At 43.9% G+C, this 17,524-nt stretch overlaps 1 protein-coding gene across 6 annotated transcripts in view; it reads right to left on the bottom strand.

The window, feature by feature from the left end:
• Positions 1 to 17,524, bottom strand: part of LOC122163568 (H(+)/Cl(-) exchange transporter 5) — a 40,544-nt gene that overhangs the window by 19,400 nt on the left and 3,620 nt on the right. For 2 of the 6 annotated variants that reach the window (XM_042824873.1, XM_042824872.1), the window contains exon 4: positions 5,191 to 5,340. In XM_042824873.1, coding sequence (XP_042680807.1) covers positions 5,191 to 5,323 — 133 coding nt within the window. In that variant the 5' untranslated portion in view covers positions 5,324 to 5,340. Of the gene's footprint in view, positions 1 to 332; positions 426 to 485; positions 667 to 5,190; positions 5,341 to 7,695; positions 7,888 to 17,524 lie in introns of those variants that run through there. The other 4 variants (XM_042824875.1, XM_042824874.1, XM_042824871.1 and 1 more) reach the window with 3 other exon arrangements.

Genomic DNA, 17,524 nt, shown 5'->3' with positions numbered 1-17,524 from the left:
CTTTTTTTTTTTTTTTTTTTTTTTTTTTTTCCTGGTTTAAAAAAAAAAAAAAAAAAAAAAAAAAAAGAAAAAGAAAAATTAAAAGGCAGAGCTCGTTGAAGTTACAGACATCTGTCATTTGCAGTACAGGAACCTCAGAGGATTTATTAATCAGCAGGCCAGCACAGCAAGACAGCAGCGCCAGCACCTGGGAGAGGGGGACTCCCTCCCTCCACACTGCTTCTCCTGCTGCTGCAAATCTGGAAAGAGAGAGGATTTTACAAACAAGAGGAAGACCTGCAGTAAGCAATCATCGCATGGCACAAAGCCCACAGACCACCCTGGCCGCTCACCCTCCGTAACCAGCCTTTTATCCAAGGAAGAAGAACGAGAGCAGCCCCAGAGCCACGACCAGCAGCCTGCTGCTTGCCGCCTGACCGCCTGCAACGTGCATCTTCAGACGGCCGCGTCCCCCCGCTCAGGTTCTCCGCAAGCGGTCTCCTCACCCTCACTTAGGCGTTCCTTTTCCTGCAGAAGCTCCTTCGAGAGCCCATCGCACAGCAGCGGGAGTCAAAGGAAAACGGGAGCTGCTCGTTCTAGGGCAGCGCTCGCTGCATATCCTTTCCCTTTGGATTCAGGTGAAGACCAACCCTGGGCGCGCTGGGCTCTCCTGCACTCTGAGCATGTCGTCAGCAGCGACAGTCACATGAGCCCTCCACCTCCTGCAAGGGGCAGGAGCAGAGAGGCACGGGGAGCAAGGGCAAAGGGAGCCGGCTGCCTGCACCGAGCGCAGCTCCTGACCCGCAGTGCCAGGGCCTCAGCCCGAGGCAGGCGCAGCTCCTCAGGCAGCGCTCAGGACGTTTTCCTGGCAGAGCGCGTTCCCCAGCGCTGAAACGCGCCCGGTTGCCGTGCTGCAGGCGCGGCACGCAGATGGCTGAAGCTGACTGCGCACGGGCTTTAAGATGGGGAATAACTTGTTTCTAATGCTATGTGCTTACAGAAGCACTGGAAGTTAAACAGGTTTAAAGCTGTACAATGAGAACTTCGGGGTCTCCTTCACGCACTTAGCAATGCAGATTCCTGACAGCAGTGAGTCAGCCATCGACTGACTGCAAAAGCCTTTCTTTTCCCACGTGGGTGACATCTCACTTGCTAACTGGCTAGTGGCAATGCTTTCTGCTTACTGCCTCCCAGAAGGCAGGCAATGAATTTATCTGTTGCCCTCAAGAAATATGCCAGTGTGCTTTTCACAACCCCTCCAGGGCCTCATTAGCACCCTTTATCTTACCACTCTATGCACATAAGAGCTCAAAGGGGCAACTGATTAAGTTCTTCTGGTTCCAGCTTCCCAATGGTAGCTTGTCATTTGTATCTGTATCTCACAAGTTTGAAACATTACACCTTAGCAAAGGTTGACTGGTCCTGTCCTTGTGCTGGCTGGCAGCTCAGCAGGGCATTCTGCTGCTCTGGAAACTGTACCTGTCTGTCTAATGCGGAGGTCAAGGATGGATGCAGCTGAAGAAAGTGTGCCCAAGTGACAAAAGCACTGCCAGCTGAGGCAACACCGGCAGCAACATGAGGACTTCCAGGTTTGAATGGCTGACAATATCACCTACACCAGATGTAGTCAGGGTTATAGTTTCAACTGTTCTTCTCACATACCTGCGTACTAGCTTATCATCCTGTTACACCTTAGATAGCATGTTGTTTGCTGCTATTCTATTTCTCAATTCTTTCCTTCAGAGCTCAAAAGGAAAACAGCAAGCCTCCTTAAATCCTACAACAAAATAAAACGTTCAAAAGGATGGAAAGTCTTTTAAGTTTTCCTTCAAAAGAAATGAGGAACACAGATCTGCTTTCATCATACTACATTTTAAAGTATGTCCAGAAGCCACTGTGATATTCAAGCATTACACCTGGTTCCTGCACACCCAGAGGCTGCCTTCCCACTGCAATCAGCTGAGGAAGAGTCATTTAAGAAAAGCACAAAATAACATGGCATCATTGCCAAACTTAAACTCCCAACCAGAACTGCTATTCAGAGGGAATAATTTGTATCTTAAACAGTTTTGAAAAGCACTATCAAGGTAATGCAGTACAACTTACCTTGATAACAAACAACAGACAGCAATATCTAAGTAAGGAGGCAAATTATTTGCAAAGATATCTGTTCCAATAGTGCTTCTATTAAGGAACCTGGCTTTGTAAATCTTTTATTTCTTTTGAAATGGAAGAGGACCACAGACACAATAATCTAACTGACAATGTATTTGGGGATCCATGAAGCTTTTTACAGAACCTTCTTCAGAGGGTCTTAAATTAAGCTCTCAAGGAACAACAGGGAAAGTTCTCTCATGGAAGAGCAACTGGCTGAAGACATAGTATCTTAAAGGCTAAATTCATTGGTTTCCAAACAGAAGGAAAGCAACAGTGGAATCCCACTCATTCCTGTTTGCTTTGGAGTATGCAATAGATCTGTAAGTCATCCAAGAAAGTAGTGGCAACCAGCACCTTCTCAGCTGGCTGTGAAGAGCTATGGCTGGATTACTGTCAACAAAGCAAGGCATGGGCTGGAGGGATATGAGAAGACAACTGTAAATGATGTGAAGCTCCAAGTTGGTATGTCTGAAGAATTCAAGTGTCTGTGGATAATTCTCTGCCTCAATACTCAACAACAATCAATCAACAAGGAAATAGCTTTTTATAAATTCCATAAAATAAAAAATAGAAAAAGATTTGCTGCTGTAGAAATGCATCTTGAATACCCTGTGTAACGGTATTAGAAGTATAGGAAAGAAGAAGCAGGCAGGATTCTGGTTTTAAACAACTTCACTAACAAAAGCCTCCAACCATACGTCAGATAGCAAACACAGCACGCCAGACAAGTCCCAACTAGGCACGTGCAGAAGATTATCATAATACAAACATCACTTAGCACATATCCAGCCACAGTAGAGCTTGTGCAACTGTTCCACCTGCATGACAGGCTGCACACCTGACACACTGCTGTCAGCAACCATGTTCTGAATTCAGCAGGGGAAATTCTGTAGAGAGAACTGAAATCAATGTTTAGGGAAAACTATTTCCCCTTTTAAATTTCCCCTTTTCCTCCAGTTTCAAAACCCACAAAGAGTTATGTTTCCTGAAAACAGAAAGAGCCCCTTTTGCTGAAACTGCTTCTCTCCACAACCAAGTTTACTAAAGTGATAAGGAGCAGACAAACAGCTGTTCTGCTGCCACACCACAGTCTCCTTCAGCCCTGTCCTCACCAGCTTTATTCCAGCTTGCACATTTCAGTGGGGCAGACCTCACCACTGCAAGGACCAAAGACAGCCATGCTCAAACAGACTTCACTGATTGCTGACACCAAGGTTTTTTTTTGATAGAAGCAATTGCAGCCTTCAAATTCACTGAGCAGAGATGGACAAACTCTTGTTTAAATAAGGAGGGAAACAACTGAGTGCTGTTTTGGGAAAATAGCAAAACATTTACATAAACTATGTTATCTATCACTGTTTCGAAAGTAAGAATAGAACAACTATTTCCTTGCAAGAAGTTAGAGAAAGAATTTAACCCATTCTCTAAATATTAGACATAATTCCTTAACTTCAGACATCTGATATCCAAAAAACTATGGAAAAAGCAGTTTGCAAGAGCAGGTAATAAAACCATGAACTCACAATTCCATTAACAGCAAGAACAAAGCAATTATTTCCTACGTATCTCATTTTGCATTAACTAACATGTGGCTGGACTTTCTTCTGAACAAGTTATTATTATGAGCTTTAGATGAGGTGAAATGAACTCCCAAGGATGTTCATTTATAAAACTGATGCCCATCACTATGTCAGGTTGGAATAAGGACAGTGCCTAATATCTGTAACAGAGCTCATCTGTCAGGACTAGCCATTGTCCCTTCCATTAGCTGCAGTCAGCATAACTCACAAAATAGCATGTCTTGTACACATTCCCTTCACACACAAAGAAGCACTTATCACTCAGAGCTGATGCAAGCACAACAATAACACACTAATTGTTCCCATGCTTGAGCCTTAAAATGATAAAAGGGACCAACTACAAACTCCTTACAGTATCTCCAGGGAAGAGTGGGTTCAGCTACTGGCAGGTGACAAGCATTTGAGGAGGTTTGTCTTCATTTGCACTACCTTAGGGCAGATCACGCAGGCAAGGAGTAAAACAGAAGGGTTACTTTTTAATTTTTGCCCTAGGATAAATAGGAATGGGGAAAGAAGAAGATAAAAGGTTTATGGGAAGTCATGGAGACTTGCAATCTGCTGTTCAAATTCAATACTTTTGCTGTGAAACAAACTTATGATTAGAAAAATTTGACTTTGTCTTCTTTGAGTTATTAGTTCAGCGATACACTGCAGATTAATATCTCCCCTCCTGATTTCACAAATCCAGACTCTGATTAGATAGAAGTAGCAACAGATCTTTCCTTTACAACAAGTGGTGATAAAGCTGTTCATGCTGCTCAGCATCAGACCCCCTTCCTCTGTTGAAGGTTTTCCTATCCACAGCAGTAAGGCCAAGGACAATCTTTAAAATTATAGGCAAGGAAAAAAGGAAGCAGAAAGGGCAGTCTGTTCATATCACAAACTCCTCTCAGTCCTTTCACATCTACAATAAAGATACTTCCCCCATAGCGTGGCCAGCTCTTCCCTACAACAGCTACTTCTGGAAATTCTAGAAAGGACTACTCAAACATAAAAAACAAAGTGGTAAGACAGGATATGCTGCATTTAATATGAAGATGATCACATAGATGGTTAACAGAGCAGCTTTCCTCCCTGCCACATTACTGTATGCCAGTACTGAAGCAACTCACATGCTGGAAAAAAAACATGCAGTGCCTCTCCATTACACTGAAGTCATTCACATGCTTCTTGCAATTGCCATTTATTTTAAGGTTATTTTTTACTTTGCAGACAACACACTTCCCATCAACCACTGTTAAAAAAGCAACACTGGAAGCCAAGTGTAACACATGAACAATTGTTTGGCCATTCTGCAAAAGACTATTCACAGTTATAACGCAATGCAGAATACTGCAAACTGTGCTGGTGCCAGGAAAGGCTTGTCTTTCACACTAGGCAGAGACCACAGAGATCCACAGAGAAAATATTAACAAGGAGTCCTACCAAAACACAATATAAAAAAAAAAAAAAGAGGATAGATGCACGGTATTACCTCCCATCTCTCTGTCGAGTGGTGGATCGTCATCTGCCATAGAGAAGTCCAGAGATGCTCCTACTATTTCTAGCATATCTTCATCACTAGTGCTGCTTTGGAAACTCCCTCGTCGATAGCCTTTCTGATCCATGGCCAGAGCTTCCAAACCTGGGAGCAAATGGAAAGGTTTAAGAGTAGAAACGTTTTTAGAGTAGAAATGTGAAGACATTTTAGAAAAAAACTGGGCAAATGTCAACTGGACATTTTGTCCCAAAAATACAGGAGGCAGCATTGCTCTTCCCATCAGAGGGGAAGACATACAGCAGTATTAGGACACTTGTGGTCTTGAAAGGTAACATGTTTAGAAAACTTTACACACCCATTTGCATACCCCCAATACCAAAGGCAGCCCTTGTACTGCAGCCACGCCTGCCTCCCAGACAGCCTGTGCAAGCACACCAACTCCCCATCTTTGAAAGATGGCAGCACACATGATAGACCTAACATACAGGAGGAAAGGATCCAAAACAGAGCCATAGTGACTTTTTTTCCTCTGTTTCATTTTCCACGGTACCCTTGTATTTATTGCTAAACTGATGTGCAAAATCCCCGTCAGAGGACAGAACCACACCAACACAGCCGTGTGACACTGCGCAGACATGCCAAGCTCACTTGCCTCCTGCAGTCACTTCTCCCTCCTTCTTTGAGGTGTACACAAATTATCAAAACAGCTCAAGTGAATAATGATTTTTAGTTACCTGAACACAAAACTTCAAAATTCCATTCACTGATGGAAGCGTGCTACTAAACTTCGTAAACATTCTTGATCAAGTGTTCTTAACCCACTGCCTGACCTGGCCCTCTCAAGGAGATGCCGGCAGTAAGCTACAACACAAAACCTGTCTTCTGCCCAGAGAAGTATGGGTGCCCCACACCTGGAAGTGCTTAAGGCCAGGCTGGATGGGGCCCTGGGCAGCCTGACCTGGTGCATGATTTAGTCAGGCTGGAACCCTTCCCAGAGATGGGGGTTGAAGCTAGACGACCTTCGAGGTCCCTTCCAAAACAAGCCATTTTGTGATTCTGCAACTGCCTAGGATGGCAGGGAAACGGTGAGAGCACAAGAAGATCTAAGCATTTAATAATAGCATAAGTTGGGAGAAAAAAGATATAATCAGGACTCAGCCTCAAAAATAGCCCATGGAACACAAAAATAGAAAGCTTTGCATCCCAATGAAATGATAGGCCACGTTCACTTTTCTCTTGTATACACGAGAGAATTAGAGAGGAACCAAATATGCAGCTCAGCCTTAATTCAGGAAGGGAAAAAAGCAGCATGTGCAAACAGTCTGAATTACACAGTCTGCAAAAAGCACTTCCTATTAACAAAAAAGCACCACTCCAAAAAAACGTTGGCACTGCACAGCAAAGTGACACACTGAGCTCTTTACTGAGTCTTACGCTGTAGAAAACAGTGTTGCTTAACTTTTAAGCCCTGTTTATTCACTAAACTGGTGCAGAACACACCAGTAAAGAAAGTGCTGAGCACTTGCTGCTGGGAACTTGTTGTCCAGGAAGGCACATGAGCTGCTGGACTGTGCTCTGCCAGAACCGATGCTTTTAACACATTCCAAAAGCACAAAGGCAAACCAGGTTAAACCTCAATCGGTATGCACACAAAACTAATGGTGCTTTTTTTTTTTTTTTTTTTGAGCTCAAAGCTATTATTTGCCAGCTAATAATAAAATCAGGTTTCACTGAGTGCTGTGCTGTCCCTCAGCTAATCTGCTCCCAGGAAGCACAGCTGCCTGCAGCAGAGGGGACAGGGCCAGCAAGACTCATCCCAGCAGAGAGCTACGAAACTGTGCTTGTGCATCACAGGGCTAACACACACCAGAACAGCCTAATAGGTATCTTCCAGTAAGACTGCATGTAAGCTTATGTGTGAACGAGGGTTAAAAGAGATCTGCGTTCATATATTTCTTCTGCACTGAAAGCATGAATTCCCAGCCCTGCTAAAGCTGCCTCCCTTAGCAGACAAGAGGCACACAGCTGCCAGCACTCACTGCCTGTTCCAAAGGGAGGAAACTGGAGCAGTGTCAGCTCCTGCTCTCTCCTCTTTATCCCAAACTTTGCTCTCACTCACAACAAAACCAAAAAGCAAACCAGTCTCCAGTACTGGCAGATACTGGGTAAACATCTAGCATCTATACAGCTGGAAAATGACACAGAAGATAATTCAATGACCCACTTCTTTCACAAGTCCTGAACCCTAAATCTTGAGAGATACAGCTTTAAACCACTTTTTTTTTTTTTTTTAAACAATAATATCCCTTCTATGAGCAAGCAATACTTTGCCATGCTAAATCACACACACAAAAACACAGCGACTGTTCTCATGCTTATCTCGCGATTAATGTATCACAATACTTAGACAGCTGCTGCTTCTTTCCTATCAGACCACGCAGCAGGGTGCTGGCATGGTTTGCACACTCTCCAGGACCCTCCCATTGCAATCATACATACCAAAGGGCTGCGGGCGCTCCCAGCGCTCCAGTGGGTACCAAGCCATCCTTCTGGAGATGCTCCCGTTAAGCTCTTCTACTTTTTATCAGCCTGACATTTTTTTCCATCTCAATAAGGCAAAGGGAAGCAATGAAACAGAACCCGAAGAAGCCAGCCCTGTGATGCCTGGACGTGACTCAGCAACAGCAATCAGGAAGCCCAGAGTACCCCATTGCCATTCTGGTTGAAAAAACCCGCCCCTAATCTCTGTTACGATGTTGGCTCCATTGCTTGCAACATTTAAATCAGCATCAGATACTGCAGGCTTTTTCTCCCTGTTTCATGCTTTGACACCATCTCCCACCCACATCCTGCAGACCTGTTCTCCTCCTTGTCAGACCTTGTCTTGGTGCTCTCTCGGTTCTGAAACTATTTCCCCTTCCCTTCCCGCACACACCAGCCCAGAGATACAGAAGGGCTGCTAAGCTAAGCAGGGGGCCTGGAGCAGCTCTTCAGGAATGCAAACCTGAGGCTTTCGAAGTTGGAACATGCTAAAAGTTTCCAAAACACTATTTCCTCCTCATCTGATACAAGGCTTGGCTCCAGCTCCACCACCAGCACAAAGACATTATGCTCTTTAAAAAGAGCATGGAGTAATTCTGATCAGCTGCTTCCATGAGTCATTCTTCCTGAGGGGAAGGAGCAAGTTTACCACCTAGCGGCTACTTTAATTTGAGAAATCAAGGGCCAGACCACAAGGCTACTCTTTTTCAGAGATTAGCAAATCAAAGCCGAGCTTTAAAGCTCACTGCAATTCTTCTTCCCTGTCCCACTTTGGTGTTTCATCCCAAGCGCCATGTTCTCACCACAGTATCCCTCTGCACAACAAGACCCACAACTAAAAAACCACAGCAGAGGGCAAGAGGAGTCAGCAGCTTCAGAGCAGAGGAGCCTACACCATAAGAACACCACCAATGCATTGGTCGACTCAGTAAATTGTTCTGGGCTTCGTCATACCACAGTCCATGAAACGTAAACCTGGGAGTCCCAGGTTCCCACGTGCAGGCTGGTAGTTACAGGAGGAAGCGAGCACAGCTTGCAGGGAGCACTGCTGGGTCACCCCTAGTGACCAGGCAGCACCAACCCAGCCTCCCAGCCTGCCCAGCAGAGCCTCAGTTCCACTGGGATGGAGCTGTGGCACATGCACAGACTGTGCTTTTCAGACAGAGGAAAGGGGTGGGTGTTTCTTTTTTTTTTTCCATTTTCACAGAAGATCAAAAGAAAATTCTTGATCTTAACAAACTAATTGTAATTTCTTCTTTAAAAGCTCAACATCAAAAGAGCACGCATACAGAAGACTTCCATGTGTGCGTCTCACACAGTTGCCCGGGTTCAGCTGCTAAGGAAAGACGATACCAGGTGAGAGCTGCAGCATAACAGATTGCTGCTGTAACACAGCCTCAGAAGTTCATAGGAAGATTTGAACTAAGCAGCTTTGTGACCTGCTGCAGCAGCAACACAAATATTGTACAGAAAGGGCCAGAAGTGTCACATGCACCCCAATAAAAGAAAGCAGAACATTTCTGTTACAGCAGGGTGCTGCTATAACAGGCTGCTCCCTGTGAAACCCTCCTGCTCCCAGAAGATATCAGAAGGATTTTACCACCACACTATAAAGCACAAACGTCACAAACACAAGGGGAGCTCTCCTCTTTGGATTTTTTCCCAGCAGAAGCAGCACCCTAAAACGTTTGCCCTCATCTGAAAACAAATGTTCAGTTCCAACAAGCAGTGCAACCTGCAGAAAGTACAAACCCTGGGAAGTATTATTTTGTTGCTTTCTAAAAAAATATGACAATTTTAAGTCATTCCTCCAATTCTTTGTGCTGTCCAAAGACCTGAAGCAACAGCCAGTGAGCTGATGACTGACAGGAGTTTTAAAGCCATGCTCTATATCCCTCCAGGTGCAGAAAGATCTTCAAGGATAAATGAAATGCTATTTCAGTACATAAAACGTTTTATTAGCAATGCCACGGTTTCACAAGCAGCACATAAATCATTTAACAGAAGGGTTTAACAGTTCAGTGAAGATTATCAACATGCCTTTCGTCACTGCAAAAGGTAAGTATATGGTTGTAAAATTATTTATTTACCTATATTGACTTCTTGCTGTCCTGCTGCCTGCTTCTAATCTGAACAGCAGACAACTGCTTCTCCTTTGAGTATTTGCCCACCTTTCTTCAAGTGGGGTGGAGAACGGGCTCTGGGGCTGTTCTGAGATCCGCAGCTCAAAGCAACACAGCACACTCTCCACAATCCAGGTCAGTTGCTGCCCTCGCTGCTGTTTGAGCAATAGCAAACAATGGGCAAACTGTTGTACAGCGAAACCAGCCTGAAACAATAGCTTGTTTTAAAGAAACTGGGAAATCGACCAACACAATCCAAACACAAATGCTTAGAGCTGAATTGATTTAGCATTTATATGTGGTCCTTTTGTTTGTTTTTAAACATACTCACACAAGCCCTAGGGAGATGAACAGTAAGCCACAACAGGATATTCTATGCTATGATCTGACATTGTTAGAGCAAGATAACGTTCATGTCAAGCTTTACCAGGTAATGCTAGATAGAAAGCGACTCAGAAATCCTGCCATGTTTCAGGTTTCCCCAACACTTCCGTAAATTGGGCCAACACAGGCACCACGTTAACAGCATAACTGCCATCCAGGCATGTTTATTTACTGACAAGCACACAGAGACTAACAGCTGATGTCTTTAAGTCTGCATTTGTCTCATCTCTTCTTGAATTATTCATCATTCCACTTAAACCACTCAGCTCACTACAGCGGAAAACTCAACTGCAGGCAAATCTCAATCCAACTCCCAAGTTACTGTACTTCTTTTCTGAATAAAACTCTTGTTTCTGCAAGTGTTGAGAATTATATATGGCTGTCAGGAAAGCTATCTTTAAAAGCAAAATGCTTTGACATTTCACTGACTAGATCAAAAATCCCCCGTCACCCACTAATGCAGGTGACAACAACCAAGAGCTTCCAAGCACACATATGAAACCAGAACTCTGATCCAATTCAAGACTGGTGTCAGTCTTCCAAAAGCAATTTGCAAAAAGAAAGGTTGTTTTGTATAAATTCAGCTAAGGTAACAGTAGTACTATATTACTAGAAACGTTTTCTTCACTGCTTCCTCTCAGCTATCTGCTGCATCAATTGGCCTATCCAGGAAACCTCATTCTCCCTCCCTCTTCCGGCGCACGCTCGAGTTCTTTGAAATATTAATCACATTGGGCACAGTTTTAAGGAATTGTGCTAAAACAATTCCAAGCCACGTTTAAAAGTCAATGATCTTACTGGAATTGCTAGTTATTAGGTTGCTAAACCAAGCCCCATTTTGGACTTGTAGCAAATTCATGTTGAAAACTTCTTAAAAGTGATGCAAGACAGCAATTGGGCAAGTTTGTGTGCAGAGAGGAGTTTTCATCAAAACGAAAGTACACAGAAGTGATGAACATAACCACAGCAAGAACTAATGCTGGCCACTGATCTGTAAACATTATTCAGGTTTCCTACAAATGCTGCAGGAAGCAGGTTTCTAAACAGACACCAGCAGGGCTAAGTTAGCTCCCCACCACACACACAGAGCCTCCTCTACTTTCAGGGCTTCCCCACCTGCGGAGAGTTCAGAGGCAGGAGTTCTACAAGTGTTCACAGGACAAAAGCAGATGATATTTCCAAGACAACGCATGTTCCCGGCACTGGCTTACATCACCTTGCACCACTTACCAAAAGCTGAGAAACAATTATTCCTAACAATTATTAATAAGTAAACACAGCTCTGAAGCCTCTCACTGATAAAGCTGATCATTCACATTACAACTTGAACATTTTTCTTGATGCTGTCATTATTTCTACAGTTAACTATACCTGCAAAATGGGTTCCCCTAATGATAGGGCTGCTATAAGCACCAACAAATGCAAAGAGGTGCGCGGGAGGATGGAAAAAGGACAAGAGGCAAAGGGCACAAACAGGAAGATAGGATGTTCCCTTTGAACATCAGAAAACTTTTTTCACTGTGCAGGTGACAGAGCACTAGCATAGGCTGCCCAGAGAGGGGATGAAGACCCCTCCCCAGAGATACACAAGACCTGCCTGAATGTGGTGCTGGGCACCCTGCTTTGGGTGTCACTGCTGGAGTAAGGGGTGGGCCTGATGGCCTCCAGAGGGTCCTTCCCACACCAACCAGTGAAGGGTTCTGTAGAAAGCCACAGACACTGCTGTACTGGAGATGCAGAGCAAGGCCTGTCCCACATGCAGATACCTGTGAAGTACTGTGACAAGATATACACAACTGGACAGACCCCAACTTCACCCAGAACAGACATGCTCTGTCCTCAGAGCGTTTGACTTCTTCCTGTTTGAGCAGGTAGAAACATTTACGACAGCTTAAACTGCCTGCCTACTTAGAGATACAGACTGCACCTTGAATTTCCCAACAGCTACTCCCATTGCCAGAGCTATGCATGTTGCTTCCAACCTGCTGACACACCTCTGCACTGCAATCCATCCAGCTTCCATGGCAGGAAGTGATTCAGGGCAAAGAACACACTGCAGAATAAATGTAGGTCCCATACAACTGCCACTCATGTTTCCAAAAATCATTTTAATTGGCATCTGCCTTGTGATGATAACCGTAGGCCCATGACAGCTCCTGGGCCTAGGCTCTCTTCCTGTTCAGACACCCACCTTTCCCTAATTGGTTTGTTTTTCATCCTCTTGAGTATTACCCATTTGAGGGTGGCTTCTCTTCCTTATAGAAGACCACAAGTGCCCACCGACTCCAAAGGTGGCACCTTCAGGGTTAATTTCATATTTCCAGCTGTCCAGTCAAAGTACAGCACAGGTCATCGTGACAGCATGGGTCCAGACCAAAGCAGCCTGATCAGTATATTTGCTGTGATCACAGTACTGTGAGCACAGACAGTGCTTGTCTTCAGAAGCTCTTATTTTTGTAGGATGCTTCCCACAGAAAGCGATCTGGATGCATACTTGTGAAAAAAAGGTTCCTTAAGTGAGCAAGTGGAAGAAAAAATGTATAGTTTCTGAGAAAATAAGTTTCTCATAGTTTTTCCCATCTTTCTGCCCCTCAACTGAATAAAGTAGGACCTAAAATAAGTCCTCCTTATATGTAAGGGCCAGCCCAGCCTTAGCTCCAACAGCGCTGCCCCAGTCCAGCAGCAGGGCCTCTACACACATATCCACTTGTTTCTTCATAAGCACTTCCAGCTCAATTTTCCAGTCAATGTTTTGATAAAAAGCAGCCTAACCTGAATGGAAAATCAGGCCATCCCTAGGTTAGTAAGCCTTCACAGCACTCAGATTTCCCTAATTTAGCCTTCCCAAGGCAAATCAGAAGTGTGACTAACACATGATCCCCAGCAAGACAGTCAGACTAAGTGCGGGTGTTTTGCATCACAAAGACAGCCTCAGCATTAAGAACAGATCAGATGCAATTTTCATCATGAAAACATCAAAATCTTGGATGAGGCTCTGCAGTTCTTCCTGCCAAAACCTCCAGCGAAGCTGGATCACAAACAAAGCTGTTCCCACAGCCAAGTCCTTTAACAGGAGAGCTCTGGGAAGCAGAACAGTCCCAAAGGCTCGTTCTCATTAATGAGGTAGGCTCCTTCCCCCCCTCCCTGGCAACCAGTTCCAACCTCAGATTGGCATAGGAGTATGTTGAAGTAGCTACAGCCAAAGCCCACTCTGAGGAAAAGCAATGGGGAGTCAAGGGGTGCACAGGGCAATGCTCACGTGTCTGAAGGCTGCAGATGTCCCCTCACCTCTCTCCACAGCAATGAACTTGGGCAGCAGCTCTAGGCTCTACGCTGCACCCATGATGCCAAGGCTTGGGGCTCCTCTATGGACCCTGTCAGATACCAAGGCAGGCACTGAGCTTTAGCCTGCACCAGACTGCTACAGCCACAGCACGCTCACATCACAGCTCGCTGCCTTACACTTTCGCTTCTCTCTTCTGCTGTATCTGACACTGCACAGCACTTCATTACTTTGATCTGCTTATCCAGATCAAACTAAGCACAATGCATCCAGCACTAAATCAAGTGAGAAGTTACTTGGATGCAAGATAAGATCTTAACAGATCTAAAAGGCATGCAAGACAGCATGAAAAGCAGCAGGACTAGCCAAATACAGGTTTTATAAAAAGTGTTCTTTCCCCATTTTATTGTATGAAAACACAGAGGATGCACATCAGTCTTATTTAAACCTAAGTTCAAAGGCTCCACACTGTTTCTGAAAAGAATTTCCCCATATTGCAAGAGACTGGTCCCAAGAACTGCTCTAGCAAGAGGCCATATCACCTCTCTCATTTCCAAAGCTTAGCACTGTTTTGCCCCCCAGACTGCATGGACCTGCCCCCTAGACTGTTCACCCCAATAGGACAAACAAGAACATAAGACATTAAAGATGCAGACCTTTTCCTACTTCCTGAATGAAGTAAGCTACTATGGCCACAGAGCTAATGCTTTGTAGATTCACTTTTTAGGTTGTGCACTTATTTCCTTACAGTCCCACACTATTCAGACCACAACCACTAAGTGTGCAACCAGCACAACTACAGGGCATCTTCACTTTTGATGACATAGTTACAGCAATGTAATTATCACATTATTTTTCCTATCTGTTGCATATATTCCAGTTATTCCAATAGAATTCTAAAAGAATGAGAATTCAAAATTATGGAGCAGAAGTCCTCCATAACGGAAACAGCTGATGCTCAAAACTTTGTCAGACAAAAAAAGCCAAATAACCACAAAACAAAATATTATTACACTCCTAAATTCAAACAGAATAAAATGCTGTCAGATAAGAAGTACTCTCAGGAGACCACTCTTCTTGCTTAGCAACATTTTAAAAAGCTCAAATTACTGAACTATAAGTTACAAAAGTCTTAAGAGGTAATTTTCAGAGGCACAAAGAAACCATAAAACATCCAGTTTGCACAAAATTTTCAGTGAGACAAAAAAACTTCCCTTGTAATTATGACAAGGTCACAGGAGCAGCAGAATGCTGGCACAATCTACTACTAAATCTTCCTGGGAAGGTTGGGGTTAATGATTCAAAGAACTGTTGCCCAATTGCAATGAAAATTGCAACTGCCACATGCTGAATGCTATTCATGCAAAGCCTGAGTGCTGTGTGCACCAGTTACCTTTCAAACACCTCCATCTGTACGAGACCCACCTGAACTTCTCAGTGCATATAATGCAATGGATTTTGTACGTTTTTCCTCAAAGCAGTGAATCTCATTCTGAAAGTAAACACTTTGTTCAGACTGACTGGCTATTTGATCTTAACTATAAAAACATTCTTGCATAGTCACAAGATGTTAAAAAAATAAACTTCCTGAAGAGGGAGGATAAAATTGGAAGCAGTGAAATACAATCTGACAGTTTTAAAATCCATTTGACTGAAACAGAACAAGCTGGCACATAAACACCAGGGTAGCCAAGGGCTTACTCACTGACTGAAATACATAAGCAGGACTAGCTGCTTATCTCTACAGATTTTTCAGTCCCCCACTAAACAAGGATGCACATTCAATAATTCACCTTTCACTCTCCAGCAATAGAGCACAGCAGTCAGGTCACATAAAGAGATGCAACATTTCAGTGTGCAAACATCCTGCAGCTATTCAGAACTTCAGCTCCGTCAAAATACAACGCTATCATACTACCCAAAGTTAATTTCCTTTAAAGAGTAAAGCAACTGAAGTAAGCCACCTAACCCTCCACTTGGATCTCCAGCAAGTTTCTCAGGAAGAGCACTTAGCAGTCTGATGGTTCTGACAGCCAGGCTACTGGTGGAACACTGACATCAACCACCACAGTTACCACAGCCAACACATGGATTTCAAATCCTATCTCAACACTTGCTGAATACTTTCCATGCTATTTGCAATAAAATGTTCTGAAGCATCTAAATGCACATACGTTCCATCAGAAACCTTTTATTTATTGTTACACAGCACTTCAGAGATCATAGACATGATACAAACAAAGGACTTTCCCTTTTTGGACGTGGTTCTTACAGTCTCAAAGAAGAGCATAAACAAACTGCCACTTGCCACAGCAGTGCACCTTCTTATTTAAAACACTTTAAAAATTGATATTGTAGTAGATGTTATTTTTAAAAAAAGCAACTTACATACCCTCTGTAGATATCACTACAGCACTTAAATTTCTTGAGAATTTTTTGCTGTAACCAAAAATCCATGAAGAAGCAAAAGGACCACTAACATGAACGTCAGTGACAGAAAGAAGGAATGAACAAACTTCTTTCCCCTCATCTAACCCTTTTCCCAATCTCACATACACTGCCTCTCTCAGACCGAAGGGCTTATCTGGGTATCCTCATTTCCCCAGAGTGTTTTACCCATGCATGCCTACAGTGTTCCTTCTTCTGAAGGAAAAAGCACATCTGCTACACAAGCAAGTAAAAAGTTCAGTTGATTGCCTGCTGAATTTCAATTGAAAGGGAGCCACATAGAGACAGAGGCAGCTTCCACGGCAGATTGCTCCATGCTGGAGAACTACAGATTTTGCCTACAGTACACCCACCTCTTTCTTCTCAGGTAAGAACAGAGTGCTGTAAAAGCCACCTTCCCTGCAGGCAGTCTCATCAACTCCTCAACAAGACAAACTCATCACTGTCGAGGAAACCCTTGATGGCTTCACTCCAAGCATGCAGGGACAGGCATCATATACACCACCTTGCAAGACACAGCTATACAGAAAAGCAACAACTGCAAAATACTGCCAGCATCTCCACAAGCCCTGAAATAAGCTATCTGCATGCCACTTCACAGCATCCAAGTGTTTTCCTCAAAAGGCAAGTACTAAAATTTCGGTTAACAGCTTAACAGTAATGGGCATACAACGCTGCAGAAGACTAAATTATCTGCTTTACTGCTGCTCATATTAACTATCCATCCATCTACCCGCAGTTGCACCAACTGCTGTGTGTAGTCTGTGTCATGCAGCAGGCACACCAGGGTCCTGGGGAAGCTCCCTCACTTGCTTTGCCAATAAATGCTGTCCAAACTGTTTAGGAAATGGATGGCATCCACGTACTTCCATTCTCAAGGGACTCATTCAGAAAATGATCTTCCTAAACCATGGTTTGCTGTGCTTCAGAAACAAGCGCACATGAAGCTATGCTGCATAATCAAAAAGCTAGGTTATTTCAGCATGAATAATTAGAAACATGATGGGAAACGCATAGAAATACTCATGCATCTACTGTTAAATTCTGCACTCAGGCACTAAGACTTGAATTCCAGCTCCCAGACGAACCAGCTGGATCAGTTTAGGAACAGCAGGATGGCAGTATCAGCCAGCCTCAGTTCCTTGCTCCTTACGCACTTGGTGTGGAATGCAGCCCTCAAGCACAGCCTAAGTGGCAGGCAGCTCCTTTACAGGGGCACCTCACATTGTCACACTTCAATCCACTTCAGCTCATGCAGAACATCTAAATGAAGCTGTACACAAAGGACAGGAAAGGGAAAGTCTAGGTACACTGGGTATTTGTCATATCCCACAGATTCACTGTATCCCTACATAAACATGTTAAAGATCACCAGTTCTGGATGGCAGAAGTTTTACTGTCTTTCATCATTAGAATGATGGGGACACTGCTGGTGTTACCTTCCGTGTAACTCTCGTACCATGGATGGAGCAAGAAAACTGCAACGTAGCAGAAGGAAGGAAATAATATAGCTGGGGAGTCCTGCACACAGGGTGAAACAGCTATAGGA

Source organism: Centrocercus urophasianus, unplaced genomic scaffold (assembly GCF_019232065.1).
Source record: "Centrocercus urophasianus isolate 14NV4802_14NV808 unplaced genomic scaffold, USGS_Curo_1.0 seq_24, whole genome shotgun sequence".
Classification (NCBI taxonomy): Eukaryota; Metazoa; Chordata; class Aves; order Galliformes; family Phasianidae; genus Centrocercus; species Centrocercus urophasianus.
The sequence above is the reverse complement of the archived record's forward strand: the minus strand, read 5'-3'. Positions and strand labels throughout refer to the sequence as shown.